Genomic DNA, 21545 nt, shown 5'->3' with positions numbered 1-21545 from the left:
AAGTAGAGGTGCTGTTGTGCTTTCTTCGCAATGATATTTAAATATTGGGTCCAGGACAGGTCCTCTGAGATAGTGACACCCAGGAATTTGAAGCTCCTGACCCTTTCCACTTCTGATTCTCCGATCCTCCAATGATTACTGGGTAATGGACCTCTGGTTTCCCTTTCCTGAAGTCTACTTGGCCTTATTGACATTAAGTGAGAGGTTGTTGTTAGTACACCACTCAGCTAAGTTTTCAATGTCCCTCCTGCGTGCTGATATGGCCCACAACAGTGGAGTCATCAGCAAACTTGTATACGGTGTTGGAGCTCTACTTAGCCACACAGTCATGGGTGTAAAGTGAGTAGAGCAGGGGGCTAGGTACACATTCCCGCGGTGCTCCTGAGCTGATGGAAATTGAGGAGGAGATGTTTAGCCAATCTGAACTGACTGGGGTCTACAAGTGAGGATTCAATTACGCAAGGGGGTATTGAGCCCCAATTTTGGAGTTTACTGATTACTTTTGAGGGGATGATGATGTTAAATGCTGAGCTGTAATCGATAAGGAGCATCCTGATGTGTGCATCTTTGCTGTCCAGATGTGCTTTCTCTTCCAATCCCATCAATCTTCCACCTCCTTATTGCAGTACCCACCCCACCTTTGCCTCCAATGGGACCTCGCTATCCACTTCTTCCACCCCGACTACAATATAAATATAACCGACGCTATAGCTACCAGACCTGTCCATACATTGTCAATCAGGCTGGCTCACCACTCTGCTCCTGATCCCAGTCTCCGTAGAGAGCAAAAATGTGAAATGACTGATCACCTGCACCTGAGGCTGCATACCTTGGGCATATGTCAAGTTTCTAATGGTTAGGCCAAAGAGAGAAATGGAGTTGTTCCATCCTTTTGCACACCAGCTGGGGCACCACTTAATGTAATCTTGGCTTGTGTGATATCCTGAATTCATTTTGATTGTTCAAGGGGTCACACAGAGTCTTTGCAAGCATAACATTCTTGTTTTGGATTTGTGTTTCCGTTTCTGTGTTTTCATTCCTTTTCACTGATTGCTCAGAAATCACATGATGACTTTGTGTATGTAATGTAGTAAGCAGCTTTTTGTCATGACTTCTCCAGTATTTTGAGTAGACGGGATTGCACATTTGGGCCATTCACCCCCAGTATTTATGTTTTGTAGTATGCTTAATTTATACTTGGCTTTAGAAACTCAATACATCTTTTTTTAAATTTGAGACATCTCAAACCCAGGTACCAAGCAAATATTCTTTAGGACTCCGGTCCTTGTGGCAGAGAATTGTGTCTATTCCCCTGACTATTCTTCCCCAATTACAACTCCATTTCTCTTTCCTTTTCGCCCCCCCTGCAACCCCTCATGCTGCCCCTGAATGGCTTCCTGGACTGAGGCGCCACGGTTTGATGGCTCCTCCTTCCTATGGCTCTTGCTCTCACCCTTTCAAGCGCGACAATCTCAGGCCTGCTGGGCAAGCTCAAAGAGTGAGGTTCTTCACCAGTACCTCTTGGATACCCCTGCCTACTTCGCTTGAAGTAACACCTTCTTTTCATTAGCCGCAGACTGAAATTGAAGTCGTTAATGTAATGGATGCGACTGCCTCCTGAAGCACAGTAGCTCTTCCCCCGCCCCCCCCCCCCAATGCATCGCAGTGTTTGAAGCTCACATTCCAGGTCATCAACGCTGAGCCTGAGATCCTCGAACAACGTTCATAGGTGTTTCTGGGGCGGAGCATCTTAGTTATGGGACTGGGATACTAGGTTTATTTTCCACGGAGTAGAAGTCAAAGGTCACACTCACAACACGATGGAGGAACTCAGCAGGTTGGGCAGCATCCGTGGAAACGATCAGTCAAAGTTTCGGGCCGGAACCCTTCGTCTTGTGAGTGTTGTTTTGACCCAAGCATCGGCAGAGTATTTTGTGTTTAGAGGTCAAAGGTCGAATGATAGTCTTTAAAAAATTAAGGGATGTGGATCGAATAAAAAATAAACTTTTCCTCCTAGAAGTAGGATTGAAAATCAGATTAGATAAGATTAAGATTAGCTTTATTTGTCACATGTACATTTAAGCACCCAGCAAAATGCATGATTTGCATGAAATCAAATCAGTGAGGATTGTGCTGGGCATCTCACAAGAGTCAAGGCATGTCTGGCACCAAGGTAGCATGCCCACAACTCATTAACTTCAACAATATGTCGTTAGATTGTATCGTTTGTAGGAGGAAACCAGGGCACCCAGAGGAAATCCACGTGCTTCAAGGGAGAGCGTACAAATTGCTTTCAGACTGGCTGGAGTCAGACCCAGACTTTACAACTGGGGCTGTAATAGTGTTATGCTATTACCACCATGCTGGCCAAACGAGGGCACTGGTTGAGGGTTAAGATCTGATGAAGGTTTTTCTCATTCAGATGGTGGTTGGAACTTGCCTGAGTGAGAATTGGAGGCAGATACTCTCACAACATTTAAGTCCTATCTGGATGACCCCCACCACCCAGGACATGTCTCTTCTCTCAGTTGCCATCGGAAAGAAGATACAGGAGCCTCAGGATTCGCGTCACCAAGTTCAAGAAGTTATTAACCCTCAACCATCAGGCTCTTGAACCAAAGGGGATAACTTCACTCAACTTCACTTGCCCTATCATTGAAATGTTCCCATTGAAATGGGAGGGGGGAGCTGGGAGGGTTGGCTTTGGGGTTCTAACATTTAACTGTCATTCATTCTTTGGGGCACTTTTCTGTTTTTGTGGATGTTTGCGAAGAAAAAGTATTTCAGGATGTATATTGTATACATTTCTCTGACATCAAATTGAACCTTTAAAACTTTGAAACCGCCGGACTCACTTTCAAGGACTCTTCATCTCACGTTCTCGCTATTTATGTTTATTTACTTTCTACTATTATTATTTACTTCATTTTGTTTTTGCAGTTTGTTGTCTTTGCACACTGACTGAATGCCCATTGGTGTGGTCTTCCATTGATTCTGTTTTGGTTATTATTCTATGATGGATTTGTTGAGCATGCCAGCATGAAAGCTAATCTCAGGATTATATATGGTGGCATGTATGTACTTCGATAATAAATTTACTTTGATTTGCCAAGATTAAAATGCCATTTATATGCCAACTGGTGTAAAATCCAGTTAATATAGATGGGTACTTGATGGCCAGCTGGACCAAAGTGCCTGTTTCTGTGCTATTTGTCTTTATGAATCTATGATTAGTTCTCTCTCCAGCACCTTAAACCTTGTGATGTTTATAAAGTGCACTGCAACAATTAGGCATCCCTCAGTCCCTACCATCAGCTCCCAATATCCGTTTTGGAAAAATATTCTTACTCTGTCATTCTTGCGTGGGCAATATCTAAATCCTCTCACCTCTCAGTGCTATGGAAGAACCTTCACGGCAGGTGTTGTGCAGGGAGGCTCGGCATTAACTTATGGTGGTCAATTTTGAATGGGTATGAATGAGAAAACGTAACAACACCTATTTGGGACAGATTTAAATATGCTATACAGCAATCAGCAGAGGAGATAATCCCAGTACAAGAAATCCAACACACCAACAAGGGGTGGATTACCCAAGAAATGCTAGATCTGATGGAACAAAGAAGGTTAGTGAAGAATCATGAAGTGCAATACAGAGATTTAGACAGACAGACGAGACAATTGTGCAATATTGCAAAGGAAGAATGGCTGAATCAAAAATGCAATGAAGTAGAAAGCCATGTTAACAACAGCAAAAAAATGCACAAGAAAATTTAAGAAATTACTGGAATTAAGAAAACCTCCTCTACAGAATGCATAAGATCAGCAGACGGATCCATACTAACAGATCTAGATAAAATATATGAGAGGTGGATTCAGTATATAGAGCAGCTGTTTGAGGATAATAGAGAGGAACCCCCAGATATTAAATATCCTAATTCTGGCTCACCTATGACCAAAGAAGAAATAACTAAAGCAATGAAAAGTATGAAACATGGTAAAGCCACCTGGACCTGATGAAATTTCAGTGGAAATGATACAAGCCCTAGAAGATCTGGGCATAGATTTTTTTTTTTGAACTGTTTAATGGCATATATGAGTCTGGTGTATTGCCTGACGATCTCTTGAAATCAGTATTTATAACTCTGCCAAAAATTCCTGGAACTATTGACTGCAAAAATTATAGAACAGTCAACACTCGCAACACACTGGAGGAACTCAGTAGGTCGGGCAGCATCTGTGGAAATGATCAGTCAACGTTTCGGGCCGAGACCCTTCATCAGGACTGAAGAGGGAAGAGACAAAGGCCCTATAAAGAAGGTGGGGGGAGGGTGGGAAGGAGAAGGCTAGTAGGTTCCAGGTGAAAAACCAGTAAGGGGAAAGATAAAGGGGTGGGGGAGGGGAAGCAGGGAGGTGATAGGCAGGAAAGGTGAAGAAGGAATAGGGGAAAACGCAATGGATAGTAGAAGGAGGTGGAACCATGAGGGTCATCTATTGCATCCGGTGCTCCCAGTGCGGCCTCCTCTACATCGCTGAAACCTAACACAGATTGGGGGACCGCTTCGTTGAGCACCTCCGCTCTGTCCGCCACAACAGACAGGATCTCCCGGTTGCCACCGACTTCAACTCTGCTTCGCATTCCCATTCAGATATGTCCATACATGGCCTCCTCTACTGCCATGATGAGGCTAAGCTCAGGTTGGAGGAGCAACACCTCATATACTGTCTAGGTAGTCTCCAGCCCCTTGGTATGAACGTAGAATTTTCCAACTTCCGGTAATTCCCTCCCCCTCCCATCCCCTATCCCTATTTCACTCTGCCCCCTCCTCCAGCTGCCTATCACCTTCCTCATGGTTCCGCCTCCTTCTACTACCATTGTGTTTTCCCCTATTCCTTCTTCACCTTTCCTGCCTATCACCTCCCTGCTTCCCCTCCCTCACCCCTTTATCTTTCCCCTTACTGGTTTTTCACTTGGAACCTACCAGCCTTCTCCTTCCCACCCTCCTCCCACCTTCTTTTTAGGGCCTCTGCCCCTTCCCTCTTCAGTCCTGACGAAGGGTTCCAGCCCGAAACGTTGACTGATCATTTCCATGGATGCTGCCCGACCTGCTGAGTTCCTCCATCGTATGGAGAGTGCTGCTTTGACCCCAGCATCTGCAGAGTATTTTATATTATAGAACAATCAGTCTTATGAGTCGCATAATAAAGATTTTGTTGAGAATTGTTCTGAGTCGAATTAAAAACAAGTTATGACCAGAAACTTCTAAACTACAATATGGGTTTATTGAGGATAGAGGAACTATGAATGCAATTTTCATACTATGATTGCTTTCAGAAAGAGCAATTGAATATCAAAATGATGTCTTTTTATGTTTTATTGATTTCACTAAAGCATTTGACAAAGTGCAACATGAAAAATTATTTCAAATTCTCGCTAAACTAAACATTGATGGAAGGGACCAACAACTGCTTCAAACTTTATATTGGAACCAAATGACAACAGTAAAAATTGATGATAATATAAGCAGTTGGACTAAAATCCAAAGAGGAGTTAGACAGGGATGCGTTGCCTCACCAGAATTGTTTAATATCTATAGTGAAATGATTCTCAGAGAAATAGGACACCTAGATGGGATAAAAATTGGAGGTGTTAATATCAACAATATAAGATATGCAGATGATACCACCCTAATAGCAAATGCTGCAGGAAACCTACAGATCCTCCTTGACAAAGTAATACAAACAAGTGCAGATTTTGGTCTAACTGTAAAAAAATATCAAAACAGCAGGATACTCCCAACTGCCAATTGTATATCGGTAATCAAGAGATTGAACAAAAGACCAGCTTTATTTACCTTGGTAGCTTTATATCACAAGATGCTAGAAGCAAAGTAGAAATAAAAAGAAGAATTGCCATTGCCAAAACTAACTTCCAAAAAATGAAACCCATTTTTACCAACGACACATTACTATAACAAAGCTTAGGCTACTAAAATGTTACATCTGGTCAATCTTGCTGCATGCTTCTGAAACATGGACTATAACACCAGAACTCCAAAGAAACTTAGAAACAACAGAAATGTGGTTTCTTAGAGGAATGCTGAAAATATCATATAGAGATAGGGTAACTAATGAGACAGTACTCCACTGTGCCCATAAAAAAAATCTTTAATGAGAACATTAAGATGAGAAGAAACTTAAATTCCTGGGCCATGTCATCAGAAAGGGAGAAATAGAATGCCTTACATTACAAGGCCGTATGCCTGGGAAACGTGGAAGAGGAAGGCAAAGAAGAAAATGTATGGACACTGTGAAAGAACTAACAGATCTAAGTGTGTGAGATATTATTGATGCTGCATGGGATCGTTCGATGTGAAAAGCCATGATGCCCAAGCGTGTAACACGCAAGGCACATGAAGACGAAGAAGAAGATGAATGAGAAGAATAAATTAAAAAGCTAAAACTACATGTGAGTGGTGGGGTGAAGATATGTCTCTACCAAAGGAGGTATAAGGCACTTCTTCCCTCTGCTAGCCTTCAGGTCACCCTTGGGTACTTGCTGAGATCCCTGATCAGGGGCACATGACCATGGGAGCTGGTGGTGGATGGTTGTATCGACAGTCCTGGTAATGCGTCTACTGATACCAGGCTGACGAACTCTGAAGAGTATTGATAATGGCTGGGGTCACTCGTATTGTAAAGACACTGCCCAGAAGAAGGCAATGGTAAGCTGCTTCAGTAGAAAAAATTGCCAAGAACAATCATGGTAATAACGATGGTGATGATGAAAACTACAAGGTATAGTTTTAAAATGGAGATTGTAGTATATCTGCAAACCCTTGGTCAAAATACGCTTTTCTTCAAATCTTGCTGTATCTCATTCGCCCTTGGCTTCCTGGGAAATTAATTTATTGAGGGTTGAGTAGGGTGGGGTGGGAGTGATTGCAATTATGTAACCCATAGCCTTTTAATGGTGTCACTTCTGAGCAAATAATTTTTATAATGTATTTACTTTTAAAGTATTGTTTAACAAATACTTCACTGTACAATATTTTAAGAAGTTAGCAGTGTTATAGTTTGGATTTACGTTCCTTTTGGATTGCCAGTATAGTTTTTAGATAGTTGATCATTTAGTACAGATGAATCCATTTTGAAGTTAGTGACATGAGATGCAGAGTATGATTTTTTTTTGCTGTGTGAAGATGTGCTATGAAATAATGGGTGTAATCCAATTCTTGCTTACAGTTAGATTGGTGAATGGAGTGTTGACACAGTGACAACCTACCAGATGAGGGAGGAGCCAACGTTAGAGATATTGATATATTTGCTGTGGCAAGTTGTTACAGAACACAGCTGGATGGACCATGTGGATTCCAGTTACTGCTGTGTGAACTAGAACCCATTGTTGGAAATCTAAATGTGTTGTGAGCTGTTGCTATGGGAAATATTATCTACAGAGCACAATGCACCAGTGTTCCTACTCCAACAGAGTCCCTCCAAAATCTTTAGAATAATAGATCATATTTTCTATAGCTATAATATTTCATTTTATGTCTACTAATAGTTGAACTCAAAGCCAACAATGATGAATCACATACAAGAAAGACTGATTGTAATCTGGTTTGATCCATTGGAATCTAAATTGCCAAAGCACATAAAAAAAAACCAAAATGTGAAAAGTCAAATCTTTGAATAGTTAAATGTGATACTTTAGATTTGTTATGTATGTCTTTTTTCTCTATCAACCGCACAATTAGTGCTTCTGTAGGGACAGTGATCAAACTAAAAGATTGTGAAGATACGGAAAGCAATTACGAGGAAGCCAATTCGTCCATCCAGAAAGGCAGTAAAAATGAGGCATTTTTTTTCTGATAGAGATTTTTTTCTGATATGTTTATAAGTCTGCTCTCCCTTTGGGCAATCCATTTCACTTAGTTTTTATGTCTCGACAACCGTGTGTGGACAATTCCTGATATTGCTCCTTGATTGATGCTGCAAGTTTAAACTTGCAGATCTTTGTCTTATTCTGACGTTTTAATTCAAAACGATTCTCCAGGAAGATCTTTACCATATATGTAGACCTCTATAAGTTCTCCTGGATGTGCTGCATGCATGCCAATAAAACCTTGCTTTATCTCACGGTTTCCTTATTAATCACACTGTTGATACTGGGGAGTAGATTCTTCAATCTTCTCTGCACTCCATCATTCCCTTGATTGCAACCAGATACCGCATTGAAGGTGTGCCATAGAATTTAATTTCCACTGTTGTGTATTTTACTATATTGTCAACACAGTTTGGAGGTATTAAATGTTATATTGGCATCTTGGGTCCATAGTAGGGAAGATCTGTTGAATTTAAAAACATTTTGCAACAGATGCTGCAATTCTGAAATAAGAGCAGTAAATGCTGAAAATTGTTGTAGATCACACAATAGCGTTGGAAAGAGATGCTAACATCTCTGATCGATGACTTTTCACGTTCTGGTTATCTTGTTACATGGTGCTCTCTATTGGCTGCAATCTACTTCTGAGTTTAGCAATTTCCTCAAATTCTACAGATGCTGGAAATCCAGAGCAACACACCAGTGCTGGAGTTCCTCCAACATTTTGTGAGTGTTGCTTTAGGAATTTCCTTAGCTGCTTTCGTCTTCGTCCTTAGTTACTTCAACCCTTCCTCACTACTGCTGGATTCATTTCCTGTGACAGATCTACTCTTAGTCCGTAAGTAATTTCTCTCACTTGCCTGGCTTCATCACAATACTGATCTGAATTAGTTCATTAATTCAAAAATTGTTCTTATCAACATGATTTAAATCAGAAAAAGGATGAAAGGAAATTGGTTTTGTTCTCCATTTTATGCTCATCGGCATAACCTTAGTTTTTGAGGGGCCTGACTATTTCAGTTCTGAAATCAACCAAGCACCCTAATAATTGAGTAGAGTATTTATTTTGTGCACACAAAGATTTCTCAGAAGATATGAAATCTTGACTGATCTAGTGATGTTGAATTTTTTTATAGATTCATTCATTGGGTTGCAATTGTTTTGCAAAGCTGTTTTTGAGTTTCGGAGGTTTAGAAGTTTCATGTTTTTCAACTTCTGCTGATTTCAAGCCTGTGCCTCATAACTATAGTAAAGTGATTTCTGTTTAATTGGCACATCAGGACCATTTTGACCTAATTAAGCAGGTGCCCCAATTAGCTGAAACTTCATGGACTTAGTTAAAAAGGTATATAGGAAAAAATCAAACCCTAAGTCATAGGAGCAGAATTAGGCCATTTGGCCTACTGAGTCTGGTTCACCATTCCATCATGGCTGATTTATTATCCCTGTCAATCCCATTCTCCTGCCTTCTCCTCGTGGTCCATGGAATTGTTCTCAAGAGCTTCCTCTGGATCCTCTCCAATGCCAACATATCTTTTCTTAGATAAGGAGTCCAAAACTGCTCACAATACTCCAAGTGGAGACAAACTAATTTAACTGAGTAACGAATTATGTACTTAAGTGAAATACAAAAAAATTAGAACATGACCAAAACTACTACTATATATCAGTACCTAGTGATTATTGGAGGAGTTCATCCAGTGTATGCTGCCTTTTCCTTTTTCTTTTGATTGACTAAATGAACAAAATCAACACAGACACCTAGTGCAGATAATGGATTGCCATCATCCAATGCTTTCGAAAATTGCATCCTCCAAATTTTCATTTTCATTTTAACATTCAACACGATTGCCAATACCTTCAAGTTCTTTGTAGTTCCAAACTACAGAAGTAGCAAAATTGATTCATTTTCATTCCCGGCTGTTTCTCGCATCTCCTGGCCTCAAAGCTTGAAACCGCAGTGAGCAAAACAGTTCAGAATTACCTTACTGCTTACTTCTCCACCAACTAACAGTCACAAAAAACACTGCCTTTTGAACGCAAATACACACTGCTGGCACTATTTAAAAACTTCACTCTAAGCATTGTTCAGTGTCAAATGTCACATAAGTGAATGTGACTAATACTAGTTAGAAACCGCTTGACATAGTCTCCTGTCCCAATTAAGCAGTAGAGTGTCCTAAATAAACAAAGGGAATCCTGTCTATTTTCTTGATTAGTTTTTGTTGTTTAAGAGTTGTCCCAAGTAAGCGGCTGCTCCAATTAAGCGATAGCCTAATTAACTGGAATCCACTGTATTTAATGTTTGCAGCCAATGTGGCACTCAGCTAAGGTCTTGCTGTCATAACAAGAGCTTTGAAAGCTCAGTACTTTTGAAAGTATTTGTTATGACAGCAATATGTCATAATCTTTCTGTATATGAACCCTCTACCATAGGTTTGAGTTTGTGCACTAAAGCACAAAACAGAAAATGCGTTGTGAAGTTAACCTACTTTTTAGAAGCAGGATAAGCAAGGAAAGAGAACATTAGGTGTTAGACTGTGTCATGCACTTTGATTAAAGGCAATTTTTAAAATATTTGTTTTATTGTTCAGCGATAAAATTAGGTTTATTAGGTAAAATTATGTTTTGTTGTCATAGCCTCGAATGCCTAATACAAATTATTTGGCTAATTGAATTGCAGATTTATTTTGGGAGAATGTATTTTCAGACCAAGCCTTGACCAGTTCTGACACAGCATCCATGTGACATTTGGTAACTATTTGGAGCAAAATGACTGCCCAAATTATAGTGTGGCACAGTAGCATAGCGGTGAGCATCACTCTTTACAGCACCAGTGATTGGAAGATTGGGATTCAACTCTGGCAGCTGTCCACAGGGGGATTGTATGTTCTCTCCGTGACCGTGTGGGTTTCCTCTGGGTGCTCCAGTTTCCGCCCACGTTCCAGAGACGTACATTTTAGCATTAGTAAACTGTGGACACGCTATGTGGGTGCCAGAAGTGTGGCACTGGCAGCCCCCGTGCATCTTCAGACTGTTTTGGTCCTTGGTGCAAACAACGCTATTCACTCAACACACATAAAAGTTGCTGGTGAACGCAGCAACTTTTATGTGTATTGCTTGAATTTCCAGCATCTGCAGAATTCCTGTTGTTAACGCTATTCACTGTATGTTTTGATGTACACGTGACAAATAAAACTCATCTTCAATCTGTTAAAAATTACTCAACGAACAACAGTATTGGTCTTAGCATAATCATGTTTAAAACCAGCAAAGTCTGTGCAGATTGGAAAAAAAATTAATTCCATGCAAAAATAATATGAAAATTCTGGGCACACTTCTTACTTATGGAAACATTATATCTTGCTCCACCACTCCCCCACCATTCACATTTATTATCACTGACATATGACATGAAGTTTGTTTTGTGGCAGCAGTACAGTGCAAGAAATAAAAAAAATTATTAAGTTACAATAAAGTTACTACAACCAGAGGTCATGGGTTAAGGGTGAAAAGTTTGAGGGGAACGTGAGGGGAAACATCTTCGCTCAGAAGTTTGTCAGTGTGTGGAAGTAATCAGTTTAAGTGGTTTTGGCATGGACTAGATGAGCCAAAGGGCCTGTTTCTGTGCTGTGCTCTTCTACGACTTGAAAAGATAACTAGTGCCAAAGAGGAATAAGAGGTGCTCTTCGTGGGTTCATGAATTGTTCAGAGATCTGACGGTAGAGGGGAAGAAGCTGTTCCTAAAACATTGAGGCTCCTGTACCTCTTCCCTGAAGATAGTAATGAGAGGTGGGTATACACTCGTTGGTGAGGGCCCTTAATGATGGATACTGCCTCCATGAGGCACCGCCTTTTGAAGTTGTCCTCAATGGTGGGAGACTTGTGCATGTGATGCAGCTCTTTCTCTCCAGTGCTGAAGAAAGGTCTTGATGCAAGGCATTGACTGTCTGTTTCCCTCCATAAATGCTACCTGACCTGCTGAACCCCTCCCGAATTTTGTGTGTTTGCTCAAAATATTCTGGATGCTATCAGCATGCCTGACAATACCTATGGATAAAGCAAATTTAGCTAACCTTCTGGATTCCTCAGAAGTTAGGACTATCTATGTAGGTCATATATTCTGAAGGATCAACTAATATGCTTTTTCATCGATAGTGCCTGTGTATTTCCAGCTTTTATTTACAGGTTAATTTGCAATAAGTAAAAGTTTAAAGTAAATTTTTAATCCAAGTATATACACATATGCACCATATACAACCCTGAGATTTATTTTATTGTGGGCATACTGAACGAATTCCATAATAATCACATTAGAATCAATGAATGGCTGCACCAACTGGGCACTCAACCAGTGTGCAAATACAAAAGGAAAGAAATTATAATAACTAAACAATAAGTATCGATAATGTAAGATGAAGAATCCTTGGAAGTGAGTCCATAGGTTGTGGAATATTTCAATGATGGGGCAAGTGAAGTTGAGTGATGTTATCCTGTTTGGTTCAGGAGCCTGATGGCTGAGGAGTAATAACTGTTCCTGAACCTGGTGATGTGAGTCTTGCGGCTCCTGTTCCACCTTCCTGATGGTGGTAGCCATCCCTATTCCTTAGAATAAAACAGAAATTACTGGAGATACTGATCAGTTTATGGTGCATTGTTGAGGGAGAAACAGAATTAATGTTTCGGATGAAGAATGCTATCAGAATTGAAAAATGGACATGTTTTATGATGCAGAAAGGGGAGAGGTGGAGAGGTTACAAGGAATGCCTAAAACAGGGTAGAGATCAAGATGATCTATCTGATGCAGCTTGTTACAACCTTCATTTGCTGATTCTGCTTGATCAGTACAACTCAGTATCTCACAACTTTAACCCGAGAACTTGGTAAGGACTTCAGAAAAGGCAAAAGGTATTGGTGAATCTCATTCATATAACGTGTTACATTGTAGCATACATCCCGCAACCTATTTTGCAGTTTAGATTAGAAGCACAATTCAAATCGTCAGCAGATATAAGTATGTTTGAATTGAGTGAATTATACAGATACTGTAGTTGTGCTGCATCTTTAAGTATATAAATGATAGGGAGCCGCTGGATCACTACTAAGTAATTTATACTAATAGTTTCATATTTCATGGTATTGTATGATCTAAGTTTTACTTTTAACGTGGGTGTCCCAGTGAGGAACTGTTTTTACTTCGCTGTTTAGATTGACTTTGGATCCCAGTCCAATATCCAGTGAATCTACTGAAATAGAAACACCATGTAATTGGTAAACAAAATAGATAACTTTTCTTTGATGTAGGATGAGGATTAGCAGCAATTACTCCAATTTCCTTTCAAAACAGTCCATTGGTGCTGGAAATGTAAAATATTGTTTTCTTGTGAATGTCTATTTTGAAGTATGTTACTCAACTATTAAATGCAAAGTGATCAATATGTCGGCGAAATTTTGTTAGCATTGACCCTTCGATTCCTAAAAAAAAATCTGTAGTTCTCATTATTTTTAGCCCGGCAGGCATCTGACGGGAAAATTGTTCAGTCATATAATGAAAGCAATACCCAGTTCAATTATAAATAAACTGAATATATTGAAACTGAACAAATGTTCTCTATTCTTTTTATGCATTATTTGTTGAATCTCATAGGAATTAGCTGTTTCAATCTGACTTACTGCTCTGTTCACAAATGATTTCTGTGGTACTGTAAAAACAGGCATTCAACTTTTGCAATATACAGGTAATCACAAAGGTAATTTAATCTGGAGTATATATTTTAAAACATTTATTCCAATTTAAGATCTGCCATTCTAAGCAATAAGCTATGTTCTAAAGTTGAGCATATTTTACACTTTTACTGTACTTTGTACTTGTGTATTTTGCTACTTCAAACATGCATTTTCAGTAGTTGTTTCAATAGCTGTGTTCCCTTTGTAAATATGTACTGTATGTGATAATCTTACTATTATTCATTTGTCCCCCACCCATGTTCCTGTTCTTTGCAATTTATGTTTTACTCTTTTATACATATATCTGTCTTTAAAACATATCAGTTATATTAGGCCCTCATTTAAATAGCATTGTAAGAGAGGCAATGGCAATAAGTTATATTTATATAGAGCATTTAATGCAGTGGAAAGTCTAACTGCCCTGCCAAAGGAGTGCTTCTGGGGTAGATTGTCGGCTTATCAAGGAATCATATCCTCCGTATCTCCCTTGAACGTCAGTGAAGGTTTGCTAATGGATTATAGGAACAGATATTGAGGACATCTGGGAATAAGGGAGCAGGGTGGGAGATGGCTGGATAGATTAGGGGCTGGGTTGAATGGGCTGATCAGAGCCTGTTTTTAGAAGTTTCCTACATTTAGTCAATATTCATAAAAGGAGAAACAAATGACAAGAAATCACAAGTGATTGATATGTGATGTTGGGGAAAAATGCTAGAAGTCATGATTCCGAGCTGGGACCAGGATATTGAGAAAATTGTAATACAATCTTAAGAGTCAATGCAGCTTTATGAAAGAGGGATTCTGTTCATTAACTTAGAGTTCATTGAGAATGTAATGCACAGGATGGAGAAATGGGAGCTAGTATGTGTGATTCTTTTGGTTTTCCAAAAGGCATTCAATTAGAGGTCATGCAGGCAAAAGTTTTTGGTGGATTGGGGGATAATTTATTAGCACACTTAAGAGATTGACAGTCAGGATAAATGTTCCATTTTCACCTTGGCAAATAATAACTAGTGGGATGCCAGAGGGACCAGCACTAGAGATTCTGCCATTTGTGGTCTGGATTAATAATTTAGCTGAAGGAATTGAGTGATTTGTGGTTACATTCGCTGATGATGCAGAGATAGGTGGGGAAAACCAGATGTGAGGAATATATAGAATCTGCAAAGGGATATACAGTATTGACAAGTTAAGCTAGCGGGCAACATTTGGCAGCTGCAGTTCAACCAAAGTCATGCAATTTGCTAGAATGAACAGAGAAAAGCAGAATGTTGTTTGAATAGAAAGAGACTACAGAACTCTGCAGGATGGAAAGATATGGGTCCTTGTATAAAAAACACTCAAAGTGATCGTCACTGTGCAACAAGAAATTAGGAAGATAAATTGAATATTAGCCTTTATTTCAAAGTTGATGTTTTTTTTTATTAAATCCCTCTACAGTTGTATAGATGTAGTGAGATCATTTTTGGAGTACCACGAACAGCTTTTTGATCGTATTTAAAGTGTGATATATAGTAGGTTGATTCATGGGTGTTACCTATTGAGGAAAAGTTATGTGTGTTGAGCCTAAACACTGGAGTTCAGAGGATAGAGGGTTGTTCTTGTTGAAAATGCATTGGGTAGGTTTGCTTTCTCAGTCATGTGGGAATTTGGAAGAAGGAAACATAGATTTGAAGTATGAAGAAAGAATTCTTTATTCCTGATATAATAAATTTATAGAGTTCCCTGTCTATAAATCTGAAGAGAGAGTCACATAAATAAGAGATGCAGATTTTATTTTTAGTGCATTTTGGAACAGCTGGAAAGCGGGACAAAGGTCGAGAGTGGATCAGTATGGTGCTTTGGACTGTTAGGTTCATTTCATATGAGTCATCTGGACCATTCAGGGACCAGGGGCTTGGGTGGGTGGAAGTAATTGGACCATTCAGTTGCTACAAGTTTGAAGGCCTTATTTAGTAAGATTTTGAAAGAGTTACAGATGGTGATTGAGAAGTCTTGGTGGAGTTGTGGTGGGGAAGGGGGAGAAGGAGCTGGAATCTGGACTTCAGAGGGGAGTCATAGAGACACAAAGGTTTCACTTAAGGATGGGAGGGGCATAGTAGCTGACTGCTGTAAAGTAGAGTATGTAGTATGGTTTGTAAATTGAGAATGTGGAACCAAAACATTGAACTTGATTCCATCATACACCGGGGTGCTCTCTTCAGTTACCTGATGAGGTAACCATAACCTTTGGCCTGGGGCAGATGTCATCAGGTTGTGCCCAATCTTCAAAGAATGTTTCATCCCTTAACCTCTACACTCTCCAGCTGGTGGGTCAACAGTAGTAGCCAAGTCACCGTCCATCTGCTCCTGACCTCCAGCTCAAGTCCTCTCACCAGCTCCATATCCAGCAAGGGGCTCTTTCTGCTTCTTCCCCCATCCTGCGAGCTGTTTGGTTCTTGCTCTTTTCATCAAGGCCCAGAGCGGACAACAACCTCCATGACGACCTTGCTGGGAACCCTCTAAAGCCGATCTCCATGTCTGCCATCCTTTGTCCCTGTACTCCTGGACCAAGGGCTGGTACTTCAGAGCCTTCGTCTCGTGAGCCTCCTGCCATCCTTCCTCCCTTGGTACTGTGAGCTCCACCAGGATGATTTTCTTGTCTTTGGTGGACCGCAGTACGATCTGGTCGAAGTGTGGTTTGCACAACCTCTGGGAACTGCAGCTTCCTCCCCACATCAACCCTCATCTCCCATGATTTGGTATGGTCTCCCATACTTGAGAGTTAAATATCAGGAGTTCCTTTATAAGGGTCCCAGTTTAGTGCTGCACTACTAAAATGGTGATCTTTCTTAGGACAGTAAGGTCTAAGTTCTCCCATGATGATCCCAAAGGAGGGCTGTGCATCTTTTGCATAATTCGTGTGGAAATTATGTTTGGGACCATGTGGTTCCTGACTGAATTTTCAGTGGAAATCAAATGTATGAGAAAATTGTCTTTCCTTTTTGGTAAAGTGAGGGGACATTAGATTTTTAACTGTGTAGCTCTGAATAAGCAATGCTTAGCAAAGGAGTACAATAGATATGAAGTGATTGTTGGATTAAAGGGGGTAGAGGATAATATTTTTCACCCAGAGAATGGTAGCAATTTGGAATTCGCTGACTGAAATAGTGGGAGAGGCAGAAGCTGTCATTACATTAAAAAAATACTTGGATGTAATCTTGAAGCGCTATGACCTTCAGAGACCAAATGCTGAAAATGGGCCAAGATTAGGCAGCTTTCATTTTAACTATGAGTAGTAAGAAATGAATGAGCAATGGGTAAGTCGCGGAGTGAAGAGGTAGGGAAGGTGTTGTGGAGTATGAGGGCGTAAGGCACAGACATAATGGGAATTATGGCCCCTTTTCTGTGTTTTAAATATTATGTGAAAAAATTAAGAGGCTGCATTTTTAGACAAGTTTATTCTAATGTTTTCAGTTTGGTCGCCCTTTGGATGTTCTTGTTACCCATTCAAATAGCCTAAAAATGCATTTAAAGAATGCTGCTGTAAAATTGGTGCTTGAGCCAGTAAAAAGCTAGTGTGGCCTCTCGAATGCTCTTTGGCAGTTTGTAGTTTTTATTCTAAACAAAAAGTGCAAATCAAGAAAAAGTATGGGAAAAAGGCCACTGTGTATCCTCATCGAGATCATTGTCAGGTGGTCATGCTTTATTTATGAGAGACATTGGTGAAGACAGAACTTGGAACAGAGCAGGTTGAAAAGGTGTCTCAACAGAGATTTTAAAGATGATGAGATGCTTTGGATCAAAAATAATTATTCACACTTGTCAGAAACTTTAGATTCAAAATTATCAGCCACTGTTCCAGAGGAGAGAAGAAAAGAGCTTATTTTCTCCTCTTTCAGTCTGTTGGAATACTTTATCTGGAGAGGAAGTGATTCCACAAGATATTTTTAAAAGGAAGTTGGACATGTACTGCAAAATTCCATTAATATGGCATGCTCAGGACTTTGCTGCCAAACTGGCAGGTTTTGGGGGCTAATGAATGTTATTGCAATTAATACCCCAATACACTTATTTTAAATTCACATATTTAAAACATTACACTGTACATAACAAATATTCCAGCAAACCTGGTGAGTTTCAAGGGATTGTGGAAATGGGGCCCAGGTGAGTTGTAAAGGAGCACAAAAAATAGAGCTAGCTAAGTTTCAAGGATACAGGGGAATCAGAGCCCTGATGTTTAAAAGGAAATTAGGTTTGGATACAGTAACTTTACAAGTATTTGCTATCCACTTGTTCAGAAATCCCAGATGATGACCTACTGGGGTTTTCTGACAGTTAGATAGAGAATTGTCAAAGGTTTACTCTACTGGGGAGAAGAAATTTACAAGGTACCAAGGAGAAAGGTGAAATGTGGGATAGATGCACTCTCAAAGAACCAATATTGACAAAGCTGACTGTTTGGGAAGTTCCTGGAATGTAAGCTCATGTAACTTTGATTACAGGCCAGCAATTTCAAATAAAAATAAAGTATTTTTTCAAAACCAATGCAATTTCTTTGATTTGCTTTTGAAAAATCCTGGGAGAGAGTGTGAACATTGAATCAAGAGTTGTGCAGTACAAAACGAAGTTATTTAGGTCATTAACTGCATGACTGCTTTAAAGAGTAGTTCAGTTAGTCTTGCTGCCCTGTTCTTTCTTTGTGTCTCTGCAATTTATTCAAGGAATGTTCACTTTCTGCTATTTAATGTGGTTCCACGAAAGTGCACTTAATAAAGCTTTGGTGATCTGGATTCTGACTATTCAGAAATCTCAAAGACTTTTTTACTAATTTCTAGAGCAATTCACCCAAGTAGTTAAAAAAAATTCAATAAATTAAAAAAAATTTAATTCAGGGTCGATTCAGTGAAAATCATTTTCTTTGAACGTGCTATTTTTTTGCTCATATGAAAGGCATCAAGCTGTAAATGGGACATACTCCCACCCACAAAACTAGTCACATTACCAGATGAGATAAATCCATATAACGAGTGACTGTTAATTAGTGCCACGTGCAGCCATTGAGAATGGCTTTAAAACTTAAGCAGTTTCTCCCATGCACCAGGATAACAATAAAGACTTTGTTAAAGATTTTAAAATATTAATACAAATCACTTAAAATGAATATTATGTATCAAAATCCCTAGTTTTGTATATTTCAAATTATTTTCAGTATTTTTCAAATTATTTTCAGTTGTTGAAAACTATGTAGTAGGTGGAGGATATGGATCAAATTTGCCTGTTTTGTTTACTAGACCTATTTCCAATCTTATTAATAGGTTAACACCACATTTCCATCTTAAAAATGAAGGAATATTTCCTGAAACAAAAGCTTAAAAAATACAGTCTAAATGATGTCTGTATTCTGGTTCGTGCAAGAATAATTTTGAACAGATTCTGGAACAAAAATATTACCTTTGAGAAAACTAGCACATTATTTTGCACCATGATTGCTGACTGTACTCAACAAATTCTACCTTGTGTTGTACTTTATTCATTGGCATTCTGCTTTGAAGGTATGTACTTTACACATAATGTCTGTAACTTTCTTATTCCATTTTTTTTCTTGTTTTTACAGTGAAAATTAATCTGAATTTGAAGACTGCATATGGAAAAATCATTTAACTACCAAGCAACAGATTCATTTTTTCCACTATGGGTTTCACTGTGGAATCATGGTTGGTAAGATCCATCTTGAAGGAAGCAAAGTGAATATTTAGAGCTGCAAGATGGCTGATTTCTCAAGTAAATTATCTCTAATATACTGAGTAATTTCCTCTGTAATGTCATACAATACCAGAGAATCCAGCTGCACACAGTTTGAATGATCATGGGTTTTATCAACTCGTAAATTTCCTCTGGCTTTTAGAATCCCACCAAAGGGGTTCACTTGGAATTCGGCCTTTCAATCTTCAGCAGGGACATCTTGAGAACCGCCACCGCAAAGGCCATGCTATGACAGTCAAAGAAAAAAACCAGGATACTGAGAGTCGTTCGTTCAAGATGACCTCTGAAGAACTAGCTGCTTCTGTGTTTGTAGGCATGGGATCAGGAAAGATGATACCGTCCCAGTCAGCTGGAGATGAAAATAGGTTGAGAAATTCAGGCTGTGATGTCAATGAGGGGATGCTGGCTGCAGATCCTATGTCAATCCTTCAGAGTCCTCCTGACATTCCTAAAGACTTGCAGGGAATAGCGCACAGTGCACTGCCAGTGATGTCCGTGGCACAACTGACAGCAAAATATAATGCAGCCAGTGGAATGGAATTTAAGGGTAGTGCAATGGGAACTACAAGCTCACATGTAAGGTGCCACAATGGAAACAGGTGCTCATCTAGACAGAAAAAATGTGATTCCAGCTTGGTTTTAGAGAAACTTAAGCCTACAAAATTGCAAACTGATAAAGGTATACACTGGAACCCCGAGATTCGACCCTCATTCTTGCGTGAAGGGATCAAAAAAGAAGATAGCAGCTCACTAGAAAAGTCTTCCATAAATGTGCCATCATTGTGCAACCGAACAGTAATGGAAGACGATTGTACAAATAGTGGCTTGAAGGTAAAGCTCCATGCCAGCTGTGGGAATAAACAGAACCATATATTTTATCGTGGACAACGTTCACAGGAGACTTCAATTTTCCGTGTTGATGAAAACTATCAATCTTCAACCTCTACTTGTACATCTAATACGTCATTGCAGTTTCCAAAGGGCTACATTGGAGAAGGCGACCACAACATTAATTATAGTTGTCCAAGCCTGAAAGCCACACAGGGAGGATTAAGCACAGAGCTAAGGAAGCTGAAGCTGAAACCTTTGACTGAGAAGTTTGTTGCAAGCCATTTGATCAACCGAAGTCCTCTGAAACCTTCTGAAAGCTATTTAGAAGATTCAGATGATGCCTGTGACGAAGGAATGGAAGGTGCATTTAACCGAAACAAAAAGGAGCGGTCCACTTTGCTGTTTAGAAGATACAATAAGAATAACCGAGAAGTGAAGAAATCTGTATATACAGGATCTAAAGCACGGACAAGGAGACTGCCATCAGGGCACATAGGTGCAAAGGCCAGGAAGGCTGTCAGCCAAAACAGAAACATTATGCATGATGTCAAAGTTCCTAGAGTTCCCAGTGAGAAACTCATGATGTGCCAAGCAATACTGATGGCAGATAACTGGAGCAGACCCTGCAGGTTCAAGGTAAGATATCACACAAGATGCTGAATTAATTTATTATATTTTGTTAGCAATGAGAAGCTATGGTTTTAGTTGCTGATTTGAGGAATGACGTTAGTAAATTGCTGCAAAGTTTTGAGATGTTAACTTTTGATAATAACCAAGACATGCTAGCTGTTGCGAGATGTTCCTTCTTGTCTATGTAGTTGGAACTGAGATATTAATGTTGGCCTGGTCTTCAGAAATTCCAGTGCTGGAATCTGCATGCAGCAGGCAGACTATATGAAATAGAAATGTTGTTGTGGGTTTGAATTGTACTTAATGAACAAGTGCTAACTACAGAAGAGTTAATTTTTGTTTTCGTTATAGGTACACGTACCGTTAGGGAGTATTCTGGAGTTTTGTGAATATAGCAGATATTACTTTAAGGAAGAACCAGTCTTCCATACTTAATGTAAATTGCAAGCAGTAAGTTGAAGTTAAAAGCATACATTTGTAAATAAACATTACTGTTGTGGAGCACAGGCTGGCCTGCAACCTAAGAGATATGGTTTGCAAAATGGTAACCCTGTGACATTTGCATATGTATCACCCAAATGGTAAAACAATGGGGTTATGTTAACTGGCCTGCATTAATCCAGGCAATTAGGGGTTTAAGCAATTTGCACCATTGTAAACAAGTTCAAGGCATCTTGCAAACTAGACTGATACTTTCACTTAGCACATGAAGTAACTGATCTGTCAATAG

The 21545-nt window shown here is 39.6% G+C and overlaps 1 protein-coding gene across 4 annotated transcripts in view; it reads left to right on the top strand.

The window, feature by feature from the left end:
- The window catches only part of plce1 (phospholipase C, epsilon 1), a 482678-nt gene that overhangs the window by 35718 nt on the left and 425415 nt on the right, over positions 1 to 21545 (top strand). For all 4 annotated transcript variants that reach the window (XM_063071694.1, XM_063071693.1, XM_063071692.1 and 1 more), the window contains exon 2: positions 19206 to 20821. In XM_063071694.1, the coding sequence (XP_062927764.1) occupies positions 19583 to 20821 (1239 nt within the window). In that variant the 5' untranslated portion in view covers positions 19206 to 19582. The remainder of the gene's footprint in view (positions 1 to 19205; positions 20822 to 21545) is intronic.

This window comes from Mobula hypostoma, chromosome 19 (genome assembly GCF_963921235.1).
Source record: "Mobula hypostoma chromosome 19, sMobHyp1.1, whole genome shotgun sequence".
Classification (NCBI taxonomy): domain Eukaryota; kingdom Metazoa; phylum Chordata; class Chondrichthyes; order Myliobatiformes; family Myliobatidae; genus Mobula; species Mobula hypostoma.
The sequence above is the reverse complement of the archived record's forward strand: the minus strand, read 5'-3'. Positions and strand labels throughout refer to the sequence as shown.